Source organism: Neodiprion lecontei, chromosome 4 (assembly GCF_021901455.1).
Source record: "Neodiprion lecontei isolate iyNeoLeco1 chromosome 4, iyNeoLeco1.1, whole genome shotgun sequence".
NCBI lineage: Eukaryota > Metazoa > Arthropoda > Insecta > Hymenoptera > Diprionidae > Neodiprion > Neodiprion lecontei.
Window position 1 is genome coordinate 3,928,610 of NC_060263.1, and position 21,327 is coordinate 3,949,936.

Consider the following 21,327-nt stretch of genomic DNA (forward strand, 5'->3'; position numbering starts at 1 on the left):
CCGTCAACCTTATTTTCATTATTTATTTTCATCTCTTTCTCTCTACTCGTTTATACGTGTTTAAATTTTTATCGGACTGCACGCCTCGCATACTTACCAATTAACACGTACATGTATCCCCCCCTCTTCCCCTCTATTCTGTTTCCCACCCGTTACGAACCCCGAGAGACTTTGAATCGATCACTCGATAACGGATGTAATCTGCCATTTTGTCCTTTTTTTTTTCTTCTTTTTTTTTTCCTCTCAATAAAATCTTGCGTTACTCTTCGAATGACGACGATAACAATAATCGTAACAATAATAGAGTAACAATGATAACGATAACAATAACAACAACAACAACAACAACAACAATAATGTTAATAATTCACTGTTATCGGGTATATGTAATATAATATAATATTACACGTACGAGGTACCTAATTACATAATAAACTGTATTACAACAGTATATTAGTAATGAATCACTGCATTTATATATATATTATATATGTATATATATGTGTGTGTGTGTATGTAATGTACAAGGATAAGAATTCTCTTGGGCAGGTAAAAGCGTCAATTAATTCTACGACGATGTGCGATAATGGTGTAAAACTGGGATTGTTCGAAGGATAAAAAAAAAAAAAAAAAAAAATAAAATCGAAGTAAACTTCTTCGTCCTCGACAAACCGATTAGTATAATAATATTGTACACCGTATCATCGTCATAATCAACCATACGTTTGTAACCCTGGTATGAATATATGCGATACGTACCTGTGTGGGTTTAATATTGTTCGTACGCAGTCACCTGAATGTAAGACACGTTTATTGCGCGTGAAATTCCAATGATAAATGAATAATGGAGAGAAAATGACGAACAAAAATAGAAATAAAAAATACAAAAAAAATAACGAGAGGGTGGGGGGGGAGGAAGGGGGAATAATATCTATGATGTTCAACACGTGGACATATTTTTCGTGCGCAGAATTTTGATCGAACTTTCAATTAAAACTATACGCGATGTGATTCTGTCGAGAGATCTACGAGCGATATTGTTATACTCGTTTACGTGAAACAAGTGTTATTATATTGTACCTGTAGGTATGTCCAATTATCGACAACAGCAAGAATGTGTAAATAATGATAAATAACAGTATCGATGAGTAATGATAAACTTATATCAATGACGATGATAATGATAACGACGATGAAAATGAAGATGAAAGGAGACTCCCTAAATACTGTCATACCTGTGCAAAAAGACAACCTCAACGTCGACGTCCTCGCGATCCTCGTGAAGAAAGTCCTTGAGGAAGTGGGACACTGACTCGTACGTGATGTGACCGCAAACAACAATGTGTCTGCCAACACAGACACACACAAATGTTAGATCGACCGTAATACAAATTCTTACACATTATTTAAATTTAATAATCCAGTCGTTTCCATCTAATGATTTATCGTTAATTATCAATACAGAAACAACTGGCCGCAGGTGCTAATTCACCTTAAATATAATACAGATATAAATATAAATATAAATATAATATTATCGTGTAATTTATAAATACGTTATGTTTAATCGCAAGGCTCTGTTATTGCACAGTGTTATTTTATACATCGACTCCTAGCTATCGAGCCGTAACAATATATTGTGTGTGTGTATATATATATATATATATATATATGTATAATTAAATGTTCTCCTTTTTACACGTTATACACATCGATACTTATAGTATCACATCAAACGCCGTTTCTGCGTTTAAACGAACGGTAATTTGAATGGATTGAAAATGGAAACGTGAAAATTTAAAGTAGGAAAAGAAAAATTAATTATTAACAAACGTTATACGATAAACGGTATTTTCACTTCAAACTAAATATATATATATATATATATATATACATATGTGTGTGCGTAAGTAACATACTTATTTTACCATTACGTGTTTTTTAACCATTTTAGTCTGCTGCCACAATAAATTTGTTGTATTACATATACATTCGTTATAGGTTTTATACAGTTCGCACAACTGAAAGAATCGTTTCTTCTCTTCGTTTTTTTTTTTTTTTTTTTTTTATCTTCGTCGTTTTCATACACGTTCAATATATGATATCGAATACCTACTCTGAACATTTTTTTTTTTTTTTTTTTTTTTCCAACAATTCATTTTTGCCAATTTCAATTGTTCACAAGTCAGGCAACAACGATCACGTATTTGTACAATTCTCACCGCGGTGGCGAATGAATTGAGAAATTCTTTGCATGTATTCGTATTTAAATAAATACATAAATAAACAATTATATTACAATTACCATACTTTCACGAGTGCGGACTTGTATTGCATTCATAAAATTTAACGATTTATAATATCTGTATAACATTAGCAGCAACAACGAGAACAACAAGTCAAATAATAACGATGATCGTAAATAACAACAACAATAATAATAATGATAATGATAATGACAATAATAATATTAACAACAATCATACGTGTGAATATATTTGCAATTAAACGAGCAGCAATCAAAGTCTATCTAAATATACGTTTGCGATGGTATGTATACGTACACATATATACACATGCAATACATATATATACATATACATGTACATACCTGTATTACAGAATGCTAAACGAATATTATATTTTTCAACTACCAGCAATGTCGCACATGATGTATATTGTTTATCATACTCTATAATAATGTTGACTGGTTTGTAAAATAAACGAACAAAAACAACGAACAACGGTTAAACAAAAAAAAAAAAAAACACACACGCACACGCGCACACGTGTATGTTCGGCACGTATTATACACACCCAGAAAAAGTTTTACAAACCTTGAGATTCGGGTGAAAAATCCAGCAGACGTAACGAGAAATCGAGCAAAAAAATTTCACGAATTATATATTCCTTTCTACAAACAAAGGCTTAATTGCTACAACGATTTGAAAGATTCTGTCGCGACTCGGAAATCATATTTACACAATTGTGAAATTATTTTGACGATTCGTCAATTATTGTAACTAGTAAAATTTATCGTTTCAATGTAACCAATTTATGCTACGTAATATTTATCAAATGGGTATCAAAATGGGTCTGCAAATTACATTTTTCAGTTGAAAGAACAAAAAAAAAAAAAAAAACAATCCTTTCTCCGAATATGTATACACACGTCAAACATACATGAACATAAAATTAGCGATAAAATTGAACGAAAAACAAAGAGAAACGATGATAATTCAGTTGCGTGAAAGAAACAAGGTAAAGACGAAAGAAAAACAGGGGAAAGAAAAAAAAGGTGTAAAAATAATGATAACGATATCTGAGTGTTATACGTAACAAGGATGTAAAATTTGCCATGTACAAGTAATTCCATGCGAAAATTAAACTATACACATAACGAAATTACAATATGTTAGGCATCCGTTGTAATAATACGAATTGCAAAGTCATTTCGGCGTTAATTGTAGAATCTCCCGGCGGCTATGACAGATAATTGTTGTTATATTATTAAATTGCAAACGATGTATATACAACACCTGTTATCACTGTAACATAATATAAAGTAAATATATTGCGAACAGCATTAATACGCGCCAAAATTCGTATATATATATCTTCTATATTTTCTGCAATTGAACGCGTAATGATTGTACATATGATTTTTTCCAAAAACTGGGCAGGTATTTTCGAATCCGTCCTGACCTTCCAAATTCGTATATTGAGTTCGTAATCCGTCGATACGGTGTGCAAATAGTAATAAATAATAAATAATAACAATGATAACGATAACTTGATTTAATAATAAATTCAAGTTATAACGCATCGATTGGATAATCGTGAATAAGTTATTTTCGCGTTTGTTTGCGCGCACGTGTGTGTGTGTGTGTGTGTGTGTGTGTGTGTGTGTGTGTGTGTGTGTGTGTGTGTGTGTGTGTGTGTGTGTGTGTGTGTGTGTGTGTGTGTGTGGATGTGTGTGTGTGGATGTGTGTGTATAAATTCGTTAAAATATGTGGCAGTTTGAAAATGATCGTTATTGAGAATTACATATTATTATTATAAACTAGTTTATTATTTCAGTCTCGTGTAAGTATACGTCAATGCGGAAGAAATTATGCGATGGATTGATTACTGCGGGAATTTACTTTGACTCGATCTATATTATAAACTTTGTCATTAACGTCAGCCGACGCGACGGTGTACCTGGTACGTATAAAATGTTGGTATAACCAAAGAAAAGATCGCAAATTGACAATTACAAAGGACATTTTAGATGAATAATATGTCAAATTGTATGTATATTTTAATATTATCACGGTACAGCTGACGAGTGCGGTATTATTTTGTTGTAGGTCATAAAAAAAATAAATAAATAAATTCACTATTTGACAATGTAAACAAATCTGCAAGCCCTCGATCTGAGAGAAAAGAAAATCATATAATCGATTCAACAAAATACATTTAGGAAGAATCATTACACTACTTTTAAATTACGTGTATTAGAAACTCGTGCAACGGATTATGAGTGAAGGTTTTCGGTCGTATTGCACCCAATTGATAATACATATACATACACTGTACAAATATATAGGTGCTATATATTTATAGACGATTCCCACGTCAATGAATCGATAACCCGTTACAATAAACCTAATGATGATAGATGAAAAAAGAAAAGATATGTATGTCTTAAGTGATCAATGAGCGAACAATGAAGAAACGCCAATCATAATTTATACTGCGTATATTAAAATGGGACAGAATTACTATTATTATAATAATAAATATGTCCTTGAAAATTTCAATCAATATTATTATGGTTAAAGAAAAAAACGATTTCCGTTATCCTTCAATCTCGATTGGCGAATTTCTATAAACCGAATTAATCGTGATCGCGAGTTTAACCGGACTTTGATGATTGTGTGGCGAAAGTATTGTCGAGAAAAATAAAAAAAAAATTGAACCCGTGGATACCAAACGTATTCCTGGAGTGTGTCTTAGGGGTGCAGATCAGGGATGTTTCAACAACGAGAACAACATATCGTATCATGCTGGTAACGTATTATAATATTGTTAAGGATAATAATTTTTTCTCGTTCTTTGCACCTTGTATAATACATGGCGTTACGGTGACGTAAAGTAAATTAAACCGAACATGATTGATTCGAAACAACACTGTATACATTGTACGCATTGTGTCTCAATGTGTGTAAATTTGTATAACATATATTATTTACGCATAAGCGGTGTGCCTGTGTAAAAAAAAAAAAAAATAAATAAAAAACAAAAAATAAAACTAGAGTTTATAATAATACGAATGCTTGGCAGCAACGTTTGAGTATAACGTGTATATATATATTTGTATGTATATATATATATGTATATTAATCGTGTGCACAGGGTATATAAATATTATATACGTATAAATATTGTAGGTATAATAAAAATATAAGTACTGTGTACACATGTCGACACTAGTTCAGAGAAGGCTGGTTCTTCGACGGAGTCGGTAACGTCGGTAACGCAGATTCAGCGCGCAGCAGCTGACCGACAGTGGTACTGTAGGCCGAATCTGCGTTACCGACGTTACCGACTCCGTCGAAGAACCAGCCTTCTCTGAATTAGTGTCGACATGTGTACATGAGGAGTTAATACATCGACATACATTATACACGTATGCGTAGCGTATTAATTAATTAGTGGTCCTCATCTGCCGGAAGTTTTATTATAAATATAGTGGGTGGATTTTTCGTAAGCCAGACGCGGTGGACGAGGGGCGAATTTTTTTTTTACGGAAGTCAAACCAAGCAATACGGTGACATGTACCCAATGGTCAAGGTAAATTTCAGAGAGCTTTTTGTATTTGATGATTTTTTTTTATTTGTTTTTTTTTTACTATTTTGGGACTGCACCCTCGCCCGGTCGGACTCGAATATCAAGGTGGACAGATGGACGGACGGACAGAAATAGACACAAGCTAGTTTGTCGTAAACTATATATATATATATATATGTGTGTATATGTATATGTATATATATATATTTTACAACATGGTACTTGTACAATACACACATAATATGTTATACACACACATGAAGGACGAAGAGGGGCTGGAGTTTTTAAATTGGGGTAGAATTGAAGATTGCAGGCCGGGACGGTTTACATAACATACGCATAACATGTTATCGAATAAAGTTTATAGGTGTGTATAATTCTGCAGGGTGCCACTTTAGCTAAATTATGCAGGATAACGTGTTATATACATATATATATATATAGGTGGATGATGACAGTAATGGGATGGTGCAGCGGGGGCCGTATCTTTCTTTCTTTCTTATTTTTTCCCCCTTTCTTTTATGGGCGCAACGTAACGCCGGAGAGTAAAGTAGAAAAGTAAAAGAATGCGAGAAAGAAAGGTGAAGAAAAAAGAGAAAAAAAAAAAAAACACCAAGCGTAGAATCGTCGTGTATGTACAATTTATTGTTAACTCCGAAGAAATTCGCGAGGATTTTGTCTTTCTTTTCTTTTTTTTTTTCATTTTTTTCTTTTTTTTTTTCTTTTCTAATCGTTTCGTCTCTTTCATCAAGACTTGCGTTACAGGAAAGGAGCTAAAGGGGTGCTTTTTCTTATCCAAGACTCGATTTTTGCGATCCAGAGCGCCACGAGATATATGTATAATACATAGTACGACGTGTGTTAAATAATTTCTATTCAAAGCTGGAACGTAAGAGGAATTATTATATTATTACAAGTGCTAAGGATGGAAGATTGGGTCAAGGTATTCCTTTACACCTTCCTTTTTGTCTGTTTTCATTGCAGTTACAGCTTTTTCTATACCAAATTTTTTTCATAAACGATGGTGTTTTTTTTTTCCTTTTTTTTTTCTTCCAATTCTTTATCGCTTCTTTCGTTTTGTCTCGTATTTAACCGTGATATATGTATACGTATATATGGGAACTTCCACGTCATCTCGACCATTGATTTTCCCTCACGATTTCTGTTTCGCTTCAATATTCTTTCACACAATTCTCCGATCTCAAAAAAGCACCCTAATGTTTTTTTTTACATTTTTTCCTCCAACCGTTATTTCATTTGATTTAATTTATTTATTTGTTTCTTTTCATATGATCATAAAAGTTACGGGACGGATGTCAAAATGATCTGAATGAAAAATATGAGTTCTAAGAGGTTTTTCTGAGATTGTTAAAAGGAGGCTCGATTTTTACGATGGTTCTGAATAGTCATAAAAAATTAGCGTTTGGAGGCAAAAGTCCGATAAAAATTCAACAGCGCTTTTTCGAGATCGGAGAATCGTATGGATAAAAATCGTGAAGCGAATCATAAATAGCGAGGGATAGCCATTGGTCGAGTTGACATGGAAACCTTATATATATATACATACAACATTTATCATATGTATTTATACATTGCATATATGTTTGATTAATTGAGTTTCGTTGATTGTTAATTTATTATTAATTTTTTTTTTTTTTACTTCGACTGTTTTTTTTTTTTTTTTTACGTTTGTTTTGTATATAATGGCGTATCTCACCTGCGACCTCGCTCGTTCTTCAATGTGCCGCCGTACTTGTTTCGCGTCCCGATCAGGTCAATTATCTCGGGAATACAACTGGCGAATATGGCCTATATACACCACGTATGGATAGAACAGAACACAACACTCGCGTCAGTACAAGCTTGAAAGTTTTTGCCTAGTGTATCTTTATATACTTTTTTTGTCACTGTGTTAGATTTTCTTTTTTTGTATTATTTTTTTATTTTTTTTTTTTTCGATTTCATGTTTTCTTTTCTTTCTTCACTCTATCTGTTCGGTTTTTTTTTCCCCCAATATTTTGCTCCCTTCTGTATTTTTTCATCTCTCTTGCGATTGTTTTGCTACTATTCACCGGGGGCGGGAAAAGTGGACGGGAAACGTCTCGGAGTATGATTGAAACGGAGCGGGGGAAGCGAGACAGACAGACAGAGTGACGAGAGGGGGGGGGGGGGGGGGGGGGATTGAGAAAAAGAAAAATGGACGGAGGGGGAGAGAGTGAAAGAGAGATAGAGAGAAAGACGAACGGGGGTTTAGTTGGTTCTTTTTTTTTTTTTTTTTTTTCTTCTTCTTTTTCCTCTCCTTGGGTATACATGTGGGAGTATTGCTCGACACACGCATATAAACAATATGAAGAAGTATTTTTTTTTTTTTTTGCTCTTTTCTACTATTCCTTTTTTTTTTTTTGTACACAACGGGCACCGCGGCATCGCACAGCAGATTTTCACGCTTTGGACAATTCGATATATTGTACGTAATACGTGGTGTATAAGGTGAGTCTCCCAATTATTGACATTCTTTGATTGCATCTGTTTGATACTTAGTTCTAAAATAACGAAAAGCAATAAATTTCTAATCTCCAACAGTCTAACGATTGGTTATAGTCGTCGATAAATTAACAATTTGTGCCGTAAATTAGTAATCTTTGAAAAAGATAAAATTATCTATAATTGACTACTAATTGTAAAAGTGTCAATAACTGGTACACTTACCTTAAATACAATACAAACCTCTGTGCGAGCAACGGCCCAAATACATTATTATACATATTCTATAATATGTATATAACGTACCAGTTACATGTCGAAGGTAACGTGAAATTTCCTACTTTTTTTTTTTTTTTTTTTTTTTCGTTTTCGTTTCCCTCTTCACTTTTTAAAATTTCACGGAAATTATTGTGCTATGGTATAATATATCAATGTATACGTAATAATGATTTATGTATATTTATACGCTACATGAGGTTGACACAAAGTGAAGAAGAAAAAAAAAAAAAAAAACAAAGACAGGGTGGGTTTATAGGCTACCTACCTACGCCTATTCCTACACACCTACACCTATGCAGTTGACCTAGGCCCAGGTTCACATAATATATGTATGGTAGACCTGGGCCGTTCTACGCGTGCCTATATTCTGTGTTTTTCATTTTTATTTTTGAATATATAAATATATAAATAATATCTTTTTTTCGTCTGTTTTGGTTGTTGTTTTTGTTTGTTTGTTTTCTTTCTCGTTGTACGCGCGCGCGCGCGTGTGCGTGTGTGTGTGTGTGTGTTCGTCGAACGTTTGACGCGCGACAATGATTTTCGATAATAATTGTATTATTGTTATAAAAATTACATACCCTTCATGTATACCGCGTGTGTAAAGAATTACGATTTTTTTTTTTTTTTTTTTTGTTTTTGTTATCGACCTTTCACGTACAATATACGCGTACGTCTGTGTATGTATGGCGTGCACAATGTAAACGGCATGTATGAAAACGTGCGTAACGATAAAAGATGAGGAAAAAAAAAAAAAAAAAATTGTAAAATTGTATGTGAAATCGAATTGTTGCAGATCAATATTTCGATCCCCGTTTTCATCGTTCAATGTTACATGTATATTCGTACACTGTCCCTTTCGGATTTCGATTTATACGTATCCCCGGTTTGAGTTGAAACAATACAATATTACAGGCTTATAATACCTGCATTATATCGATATAACTGAACGATTCGTTATTAATTTAAAGAAATTGATATCACTACAATATCACATGGTGGAGCTGTGTCAGTGTCTCTGGATAAACTCTTATAAATTTATAATACACATTATAGGTATATAGTAACAGGATGTGTATATATGCATATACGCAAATAACAGGCATATGTATCACGTATAATGTCACTCGTTCTTTATAATATCAGCCCTTGACACACCCAAACTGTACGATACCTACTCCTGTATACACAATAATTACAGTGATACGTATAACGTAGAAAAGTAGCAGAGACGGAAAAAATATTTACGTAAACGATCGCCCCCCCCCCTTACCCACCTCCCGAAAAATGAAAGGAAAGAATTTTCGTTGCTTATGAGAACATGTTAATTTCCGCAAGGACGACGTAAAAACAAGTATCTGATTGAAAAATAGTGAGCGATAAGAAAAGCAAAAAAAATATAAAAAATTCGTCAAACGAATAAGAAATGTTGAGAATAATTATTTTATATTATTATATTTTACGAACGTTGACGCTATATTTAATAATAACAATAATAATATCAACAAGCATCCTAGATAACATGCGGTGAAGTTACGCAATCGTTACAACAACTAACGAATTATAATTTTCGAATCGTCATTCGTGTATGCGTGTATGCGTGTGCGGTTGTAATATCGTAATGAAAATTCGCGTGTTGAAGGTATTTTGACAACTTACACATGTGCCGAATGAATGATAATTCCGTGATCGTTATGTAATAAACATACCGCAACCTATCGTGTGTGAAAATATATTCGCGTTGTGAAATCATTGACAATCAGCGGAGTGAAATTAATATTAATTTGTGGCAGTCCGTCTGCGGCAACGGGATATTTTAACGTGAGCGTTTAAGGGTGCATAGGGGGGGGGGGGAAGAAAATAAGAATTTAATAAGAATTTATTCGCGACGAGTGGAACGTCGACGCGCGTCAAAAAACGCCTGATGCGATACTTTTGTTTTATCTGTATACGTACATATTTCGAATTTTTATCTACCACCGCTCTCCTTTTTGTAAAATAAAATTCGTGTGCGTAATTTTGCAGGGACTCTCGTGCATCGACTCGCTGCGACGGAGATTTCGACGGAATCGCGAACCGAAATTTGCGATAATTCAAAATCATGCGAAAGGAATAAGAAAATGTTGAACAAGTAACGGAATGAAAAAAAAAAAATAAATAAATAAATAAAATAAAACGACTGCAATTATCATTATACATTTTACATACATCGGCCGACAATTATTTACCGAACATTTTCAATCGTATTCGAATACTTCCGTCGCAGCGTGTAGGTGGTAGGTATATTTCCTTATACGGTCTATAATGTAACATCGTCAGGGTAATTATTAAGGTACTGCGGGTGATGCACGGTGTTCCACAACCGGATCGACGTACCGTCTATTATACATATATGTACACAATAGTCATCTAAATATATATATATATATATATATACATATGCCTAAGTATACATACGTACGTAGGTTATGTATAAAAAGTTACATAAAAAAAAAAAAAAAAAAAAAAAAAACACAGCGGAAGAGAATGATAATATTTTACAAATTACCGAACCTGCAGCTGTACTTTCACCATTAAGTTGGTATGATTAGTAATGGAGCAGTTGTATGTTGAAAAAGTGAAACGTACGTGTAGGTACTGCTGTGTGTCAGATACTGTGTATAACGATATTATTATACGTTGACCCGAAAGAAGAAAAGAAAAAAAAAAAAAAAAAAATTAGGTGATCATAAATTTTCCATGAATCGTTACAAAGTTACGTGTAATAATTAGAAATTACGAGGTGCCCCGGTAGTTGGAGGAAAATAAAATTCACGATTCGTATGTATATGGTATACATTATTATTATTATTATTATTATTATTATTATTAATATTATTTATCATCGTTAAACATGGTCGTTCAATTGAGCAGAAGAGCGTTTCACGTACTATTTGTAATGCGGTCGGAAAATATCATGTTTTTATAAATTAAATCACTATACAATATACATATAGATATGTATATAATGCACTTGCAGAGAAACGAAGTGATTACGAGATGAAGGTAACACAGAAGAAGCGAGTAGATTTTGTTATAATATATTAATTAAGAAACAATAAGAACCCAGAAAATTGATATCCGTAAATGTTACAGTACGTAAATGTTTAATTGAGTGAATAATGTTTCAACTTTCTTCTTACTCTTGTGAATTTGTGTTTCGTTGACGATAGTGGGTATACTGTGTATCCAGGTGGGGAAAGCGAACGATTTACTATGAGGCTATTTTTTTCAACATCTGTGAAGGAAAGTTTGATTTGAGCAGCAAACGAATAAAATGTTATGTAATAATTCAAACGAAGTAGATCGAGGCCAGTCAAGGTTCACAGTCACAGACCCGGCTTCGTGAAACCTAACCTAAACGCGCAAACTTCAGGTTCTACTCTTTCAGCCGGATGACGTCACAGGCGGCGCGTGAGATCCGCGCGTAAAATGAGGTTATCGAGGAGTGCGCATGCGCCAGCGTCGTCGCGTTACCGCTCTCTTCGTGTATAGGGCACCACAGTCTACGAAAATTTATCTTTCCAAGCACGCGTTGAAGGTACAAAATTTACAATTGATTGCTTTGTATGAAAAAGTAAAAAATTACGTCGAATTCAAATCAAAATCTGCACGCTGTAAGGAAATTTAGAGGCGGTCTAAGCCACGCGGCTAAGGAAATAAGGAAGATAAACCTTCCGTAGGCTACTGCTACTAATAATTGTCAGTGTTAAATTAATTCGGCCCGCCAACATTCCCTTTCCCGATTCTTGACACCTACATTACCATGCGAGGAAGATACCTCGTAATACCTATCAATGGCAATCATTAAGCACAATTTCCTTGACTCCAGCTATCTATTGTTTCAGGTTTGCATTCTCCCTTCGTTATCTATTTATTTATTTATTTTTTGTTAGGATTTTTTTTTTCGATTTCAAACGAACCGTACGTACAACCAATTGTAAACTTATGACAGTTGGTCCCCCTGACAAAACAACTGCCACACGGATTGTAGCGCATGCGCGTTACATTCTGTCGTTAGAAATTCACCCTGTACACATAAAATTAATGCGCGGTGTAAACGACTGTTCTACTATACGCCTGCAACCGGTTTAAACAATTTTCCGACTTTTTTATAATAATCATACCGGCATACTAATCTTCATTAACTCAGCTGGAAATCATGCGGCAGGTATTTTTGGATAAATATTGTTATTCATTTTTACCGGTTTGCTCTTCTAGTGGATTTCTTTTGCGTTTATTCATTATCTGATCCGAAATTGAAAGGACATGAGAGAAAATAATAGTATCCTGAAAAAGAACGCGAACCGACCGCATTCGCTATTCTGGTTTTCCGATTGATTGGGGAGAATTTTTTAGGCTATACACCTACGATGATAATACATAATAGAAAATCAATCTGTCGTTATTATACCATCGAGCACGCAAAACATAAGCTGCATTCTCATTCCTGAATGGCCTGTATAAAATACCAATAACAATAACAATAACAGACTTTTATACAATAACAATAATAATAATAATAATAAACATCGTGCCGCAAGCAGTAATCGATTATTTCAAAAACATTCACATTTTCTCTCTCATTTCTGCACGAACGTTCTCTACTATATACATACACTTGCGCATAATACAATATATGATAAGGATCAAATGCTTCTTCATTTTTAATTTTTCTTCGATCTTTTCCGTACGTTGTTACATTTGGGATACGCTGAAATGTGATTCGTATATTGAAAGCATCGGTGAATAACGAAAACAGGTACAAGAAATCAGAAAAAAACAATACAAGAATAAATTTTACGAACGATAAACATTTTTTTTATCAAACTGGAAATTTCCTTTCGCACGGTAATTGCGTTTATACATTCACGTACGATCATTCGTTCAACTAAATTTGAACGAACAAATAGAATGAAATATTACCCGACGATAAGTTTAATAATAATAATACTAATATTAATAATAATAATAAAAATAACAATAATACCCTCGGGCGAAAGCTGCACAAGAGCTTTTCGTCCGCTTATCGACAAACTCGAGTTAGATTGTGCATTTTTTCATTTATTTATTTCTTTTTTTTGTCATCTTTTCAGTTTTCCCCTAAGATGATTCTTGATTTCCACAAATCAACCGATGAAGCAACAACTGTATACATATATTTTTGGCAAAAACAGAAAATAGAAATTACCCAGCGGACGGGATTTGAAATACCAAATTAAAAACTAAGCAAAAATAGTTATAATTATAAATAAAATTAAGCAAATCGCCTCACAGCTTTTTATTCAACAACCATGGCCACGTTCAAACTGAGATTGAAATTTTATGCGAGTGTCTAACATATCGTGTAATTTTCTGTGAAACTCGGGGCTAAACGCCTGCGGATATGCAACCACAAACGTAAGCACATTTACGAATATATACGTATGGAAATAGAAGTTGTGCAGCTCGCGTTGCCTACGTGCCGGCGTTTGGCGGTGAGTGTCACAAAAAACAACACGATGTATAACCTCAAACCTGCGGTTCTGGACCTGAACTATAGTTTCTTCGTTCATACCTTACATCGCATGTACAAGCGCAGGCAAAATATTATAAACATCGGATCGATGTTTGACTAGGCTAAAGTGTGTTTCTGCAGGCGTGCTACAAAATCCAAATTGTACAATAATTCTCTCGGAGAGGCCAAAGGGCTGATTTCTTGGGCATCCCTTAGGCTCTGTACGCATATAAATATACATTGTATATATATTAGAGTGGTCCTTGAAAAAGTCATTTTTGAATTCCGACCAGCATCAGATAGTTGAAAAGCAACTCCCTAATTTTTTCAGATTTTTATCTCAACTCTGACCCTCGTCCGAAAGAGAGGGTGGATTCCATTCAACCCTTTCAGGAGCTCGTCAAATCTACACAACGGATTTAGATGAAATTTGATATAGGTGGGCTTCTTCGGTCGCTGATTACGAATCTCAACTCAAAATTTCAACATTCAAAATGGCCAATCCAATATGGTGGAGTGAAATCCAAAGAGTCATTTGATTCCAACAAAACTCGGTACTCGGGGGTTTTCAAGGTCGCTGATTACGAATCTGAACTCGAAATTACAAAATTCGAAACGGTGGATCCGATGTGGCAATGTCAAGTGACTTTTGAGGTTTTGGTTCACCATGTTGGATCCACCGCCTTGAATTTTCAAATTTTGAGTTCAGATTCGTAATCATCGACTCAAAAATCCACCCTCTACCAAATTTCATTTAAATCCGTTCGGTAGATTTGATGTGTCCCTGAAAGAGTTAGATGAGGAAATCCACCCTATTTGAGGCAAGGATTAAAGTTGAAATAAAATTCTGAAAAACTTGAGGAATCATTTTTGAATAACGTGGAGGCGATTTGAGGGGCAAGCCGGTTGAAATTAAAAAAATGACCTTTCTAAGGACCACCCTAAATTGTATACATATATACACATACATATACAGGCGAGAAAATATAGGCTGCTTCGCAATTGGGAAACCAACCCTTCGGATGATCTACCTCAGCATGCGAAATATCACACACATATCTCAATATAACAAATGATATAATAATGCAGGCAGCTCTAATATTTATATCGACCTAACCAAACCTATAGTACAATAACCAAAAAATTTCCCCCTTCCGATCATCACGTTTCCCAAATATTATATACATTCAATTTTCGTAATCAAACTTTTCACTCTTCATTTATTTATTTCCTTTCCTTGTTAACCCTAATTTTTACGCAGTTTTCTTGAGTTATATTTATACGTTATTATTATTGTTATCATTATAATTTCACGCGGTACGCAAATTAATATGGAATAAATTCCTGCCAATTATAATCATGTATGTGTATTTGTATGTATAATGCATATATACGTGATCACTAATAAACCGTCTGTTTCTTTATCCTTTCCGTTTACTTGATTATTTTTTTATCGTGCCAACTTCTAATATACATTTTTTTCCGATAAAAATATATTGAAAAACTTCAAGCTGTAGTGTCGCGTGTGCCTGTATGTGTACCTGTATTTGAAGGTACGGGAAGTGCTTAAAGGGTGCGGAGTGAGGGGGGGGGGGGGGGGGGGTATCTGTATGTGCGTGTAAATTAGGGATTTGTCGACTGAGAGAGAAAAAAGGGATTGAAAAATTGATGAACAAAAAAAAAAAAAAACGACTAATGATAAGTACAACATGACGAAAACGATTTTCGTATCAAAAAAAGTATTTTCAAAAAGAAGAATAATGCAATTAAGGAAAAAATAAAAATCGACGATAATACTGTATAAATCATTACGTAAAAACTATATATACACATATATATATATATATATATATATGTATGTACATATATATATGTATATGCATATATCATATACGTAGGTATATTATAGATAGTATAAAAAGCGGCAATGAATCACAGGCACAAGTCTCAGCGTTAGTTGTATTATTAATAAAAAAAAAATTATGTAACTATAAAAGTATTGTATTATACAGAGGTGTTTGTAACTTTGTACAATTGTGTCGAGTTAACGTGAGAAGAAAAAAAAAAAGTATGTTATCATTTACACGAATGTTTAAAAAAAAAAAAAAAAATTTATTCTGGGATGCGTGTTATTATAATACCTATACGATATTAAAGTGTGTATATTGTACGTTCAAATATATATATATATACAGTATGATCTATATTGATGTATAATAATAATAATAATAATAATAATAATAATATGGATTTACGGTGTTAACGGGGATTATTAAATAAATGCAAAAAAAAGTTAGGGGATTGGTCGGTTTTTATTTACTTCTTTTATTTATTTGTTTATTTATTTATTTCTTTCAAATTTCTCATCCTTCGCCGTATACCGAGGTGGATTAAAAAAAAAAAAAAAAACTGCGAGCCGGCAATCCGCAGCGCCATTTTACCATCACGGAGTGTAAAATTTCCCAAAAAAATCATACAACTGCTTTTCCTCAAATTTATCATTCCCACCATCCATCGTCACTTCGCGACGTAAAAATTATCACCCTTGTCTCAAAAATTGTATCGAAATTGTTCGTCGAACAACAGTTGTGCAATAAAAGCGTTCAATTCATTTACCTATTTATTTATTTCCTTCTTTATTTACTTATTTCACCCGATACCGTTTCTCTCTTTTACTTTTATGTAAAAAAAAACGCCCCGCGGGTAGCAGACTCGAGATTTGTAGACCACCCGAAACGACATACTCCAACTTGTCATTATTTATATAACTTTTTCAATCGTTTTCTTTACTTTCAAATCGTGTATGTAATGTTATATTGTACATATATATATATATATGTTATATATATACATATATATATATATGTGTGTGTAATGCATTCGACTACGAGGGAGGGTTAAAAATTAGGGCTAGGTGTCCACGTATATTTAATGGTACGCCCACCTTCGTCCTCGCTCGCGTTTGTACTGCCCACCGTACTTGCACCGGTTCGCGGCGAGCTCGGTGATCTCTGGGATCCAGCTGGCAAACACCGCCTACACACCCACAATCATCCGTTGCCGTCAGAACAGTACCAATTTTTTCTTTTCTTTCATTCTTTCATTATTTGCCATTATTTTTATTATTTTTTTTTTTTTTTTCATCACCTAACTTTACGTATAATATGATGTGTACATATATATATATATATAGCATAGATCTATGTCCTATCCAACTCGACGAGATTTAACTTATACGCAATAATCAAATGCACTGATCTGAAACGTGTCGTTACACTTGCATTACAACAACAACAACAACAACAACAACAACAACAACCACAACGATAACAACAGTAATAGTAGTAATAATAATAATAATAATAATAATAGTAATATCAATAAATTCTGTTCAAAGGAAAATTACATTTGAGGCAAGAAAAAAAAAACCCTCAAATTAATTCATTGATATTGATGTGTTATATTGTGTGTATAAGGTATGCATGCAATCTGCGTAATTCGCTCTGTATCATCTCAATTTCATATTCATGTAACTATATATACCTGTGTATATATGTGTATACACAGAGTGGATTCCTAACGACTGCATGGTCCGTCGTACGAGGCAACGTGATGCGCATGCGCCAAGATTCGAGAGATGTTGTTTCCCAGGGATACCAACCGTCGTGAACGTAGCCTCAAAAATTTTCAATTTATGACGATGCATCGCGTTGCAGCAGACGACGGATCGTGCGGTTATTAGGAATTCACTCTGTATACACATATGATATGGATTTTATAAACAAGTGTACGCGTGTAGGATTATTATTTTAATATGCTTGCGCAGCTGACGTGTAGAAAATTGCGACCAATTTTAGAATAAAAAATGTGCGTAAAGACATTTTTTTAAATCTATCGGCACGTAAGGCGATCGTTAATATGTTATTACCGCTGAAGCTGTGTGGGTAGATGGGTGTGTTTTTTGTTTTTGTTTTTGACGCAAATCACCGAACAATTGACTTTTTTTTTTTTTTTTCTCTCTTCTACACGTAATGGAATTTGGGCGGTCATTTTTTTCTCATGGTAACGACTGTAAATATAAAATTGATATACATGCTGACAGTGTTGATGTATAATAAATTAGAGGTATATAATAACTGTGTAAACATGTACAGGTACTTGTCCAGATGTTAATTCAAGATTATAAATATCGAAGAAACGTTTGATCATCATTTGGATCAACGTTATGTGATATTGTAAAATCTGTATTGTTTCAACCGAGATGGTATTCACTTGTTCAAATCGCAAATCACTTTGGAAAGAAGTCGCTTCGCAATTGCTTGAAATCAGTTGAAATCGCACAAAATCATTGTAAATATTGCAATCGCTCCTCGCCCGATATGTGAGTAAGTAAATAATGAGTAAATACCTTCTCGGTTTTAACATCTTATTAGAATGTTTACGCTTCGTTGTCCTTTTTTTTTTTTTTTCTCCAGATCGACGTAGAAGAAAAATCATACCCAAATATCAGGGCTTAATGTTAGTTTTAAGTTTTGAACCTGCATAATTATTTTACTGGAATCCTCAGTATCTTTCGGTTACTTTTACTTCCCTCCCTTCACACGTCACACGTATAGCACAACAACAACGTTTATCCGTCGCAAACTTACGGAGCCAGAAACGGAATTAGAAAAAACAAAAAAAAAAAAAGAAAATCAAATAAAACAAGACGCGTACAAAAAACAGAGAGAGAAAAAACAGAAAAATTATGTCGAGAGGAAAAAACGAAAATCCGTTCATAAATCAGCATACGTAATATCGTAACGTAAGCACACACATACAACAGTTCAGCTTACACTCACTCCGCCGTTACATCGATCCATGTGTTTTTTGTTTTTCGTTAGCTTTATTTTTGTTATTCTGTAGCGAATTATCTGACGTTTGTTGCGGAAAACGATGAGTAAACAGAAAAAAAAGAACGAACAAACAGTAACACCGGAAAGAATTGCATAATATAGTGAATAATGTATGAGAAAAAAATCAGGGGTAAGAAATGAAATATTTTGTGTGTACAAATTGCGTGCGACGACAAGTATTTATTATACGTATAATAAATATAACTAACGCTGGTGCACTATTGCTGATAAATTTAATGGCTACTGCATGATCTCATATGTATGAGAATGGACTATATTATGTATATAATAATATGAGAAGAATAATCAATCACGTCATTCATTTGAAAAATTGAGATAGTTATTTTTTTTTTTTTTTTTAATGACCTGCTCGATATTTACGACTCTTGTCTAGTTGACAAGCGTAGCCAACTTCGTGAATATGTTACTAGCATGATACGCAGAGTAACCGATGCGCAGTAGATCGCAGCGGCGCCGCTCTTAAGATCATGTAGTACTCCTACCATTACCGACCGAGCAAACTCAACCTTTTTCCTCCGATATTGAATAAATAAACGGACGAAAAGGGTTTAAATTTCGATGGTGAAATTGCTCTTTTGTAACCGAATTCCGGAACGTTACTTATATTCTGAAAATCGTAAAAAAAAAAAAATGAGTGGTTTGACACGTTTTATTGTTCCCACACTTCCCGCACTTCCCGACGATTTTCGGAACATGAGTAACTTTCCTGAATTCCGTTGCAAAAGAACGATGCACCGTCGAAATTTGAACCCTTTCCGTTTGTTTGTTTACTCAATACCGGAAGAAAAAGGGTGAGTTTTTGCTTGGTCGGTAAAGGTAGGAGTAATACACGACCTTAGGAACGGCACTGCCGCGAGCCATTACGCGCTTACTCGGTCGGTAAGGGTCGGTAAGGGGGTACTACATGACCTAGATAAGCGTCAGTTACGGTTGACTGTCACTTGTCAACCGTTCGATTCAAGGGAATGTCTTTTTTTCAGCGAAGGTTTGACTTCAGGCTGCGAGCACGGATGTCAACCAATCAGAATTAAGCAATTTGAATCGCGCGCGTCTCGATCAGATCCTTTTATAAAATACTCTCCGTATGCTGGACGTACAAGTGTGTGTTGCATGTATATAATTTTGTGTATCAAGTATACGATACGGATAATAACAATAACAATAACGTGAACTGCAAGTGATAAACGATGGTAGCAGACTAAAGTGGCATGTGCAAATATATGTATACGTATGGTTCAAGAATCTAATTATCGTTATACCTCAAATCGTGGAAAAAATGTAATAACTAGCTGCGACCCTTAATCGCAAGTAAAGGGGGAGGAACGGAAATAAAAAAAAAATAAATAAAAAAAAAAAAAAAACACCAACGACGCAGAAAAATAAGTAATTAACGACGATGATTATACATATATTTAATAACACGTGCAGCTTCAAACTGCTGCAGTATGTTTGCATTGCATATTAACTTTACAGCTGTGTATATTATATAATATATGCGGAAATGTACAATCTATGTAAAATATACTACTCGAGGATGTATCATACCGTATGACCTACAATATTACGTGGATGCGATACCATTGCAAGCGTGCAACTTTAAAGTTTTAAACTAGACTATGTAATACGACTAATGACTATGTATAGGGCGTTCCACGCCAACTCAACCAACGTCGGACCATCAACCATTATTGATGTTGTTAAAAAAAAAAAAAAAAATGAATAAAAAAAATTGTGGAATTGTTCCAACTCCGAAAGGGTAACCTGAATTTTTCAGATTTCTTTTATTACACCTGGTTTACTTATGATTTTTGAAATAAACACGTCTTTGGCGATTATTTAAAGCTGTAAAAAAATTCTGAAAAATCTTTCATCGGATATTAAAATTTTCAAGCCTATACCCGGCGTTTGCTTCGATTTATTTATTTATTTATTTTCTTTTTTTCTCTCTTACTCCGAGCTTTTTAAAGAAAACAAATTGAAAAGAAACTAGAAGCAGCCGTCAGTCTTTGGTGCGGCTTGCTGCTTAAGCATTTCAGTACGTGACCCTGGATATTTTAGAATTTTTTCAGATATTCTAATTTGATGATCAATAAACGAATTATATATATACAATAATGTATATGATATGTCAAGAGCTATCTTATAATATATTATATATTATATATATGTATATTAGCTAACAAAATACACATGCAGGAGAAGAACAAAATTGCGTATGCATTTGTGTACCAAAAACAAAAACTCAGTACGTTTAATATACAGTGGTTTTCGACCGTAATA

General features: G+C 33.9%; 1 protein-coding gene across 49 annotated transcripts in view; it reads right to left on the bottom strand.

Annotated features, from left to right (window-relative positions):
• LOC107222996 (calcium-activated potassium channel slowpoke) overlaps window positions 1-21,327 on the bottom strand; it is a 134,030-nt gene that overhangs the window by 65,632 nt on the left and 47,071 nt on the right. For 28 of the 49 annotated variants that reach the window (XM_046737898.1, XM_046737872.1, XM_046737883.1 and 25 more), the window contains 2 exons: window positions 7,553-7,644; window positions 1,236-1,346 (listed from right to left, as the gene is read on the bottom strand). In XM_046737898.1, the coding sequence (XP_046593854.1) occupies window positions 1,236-1,346; window positions 7,553-7,644 (203 nt within the window). The remainder of the gene's footprint in view (window positions 1-1,235; window positions 1,347-7,552; window positions 7,645-21,327) is intronic. The other 21 variants (XM_046737900.1, XM_046737891.1, XM_046737906.1 and 18 more) reach the window with 1 other exon arrangement.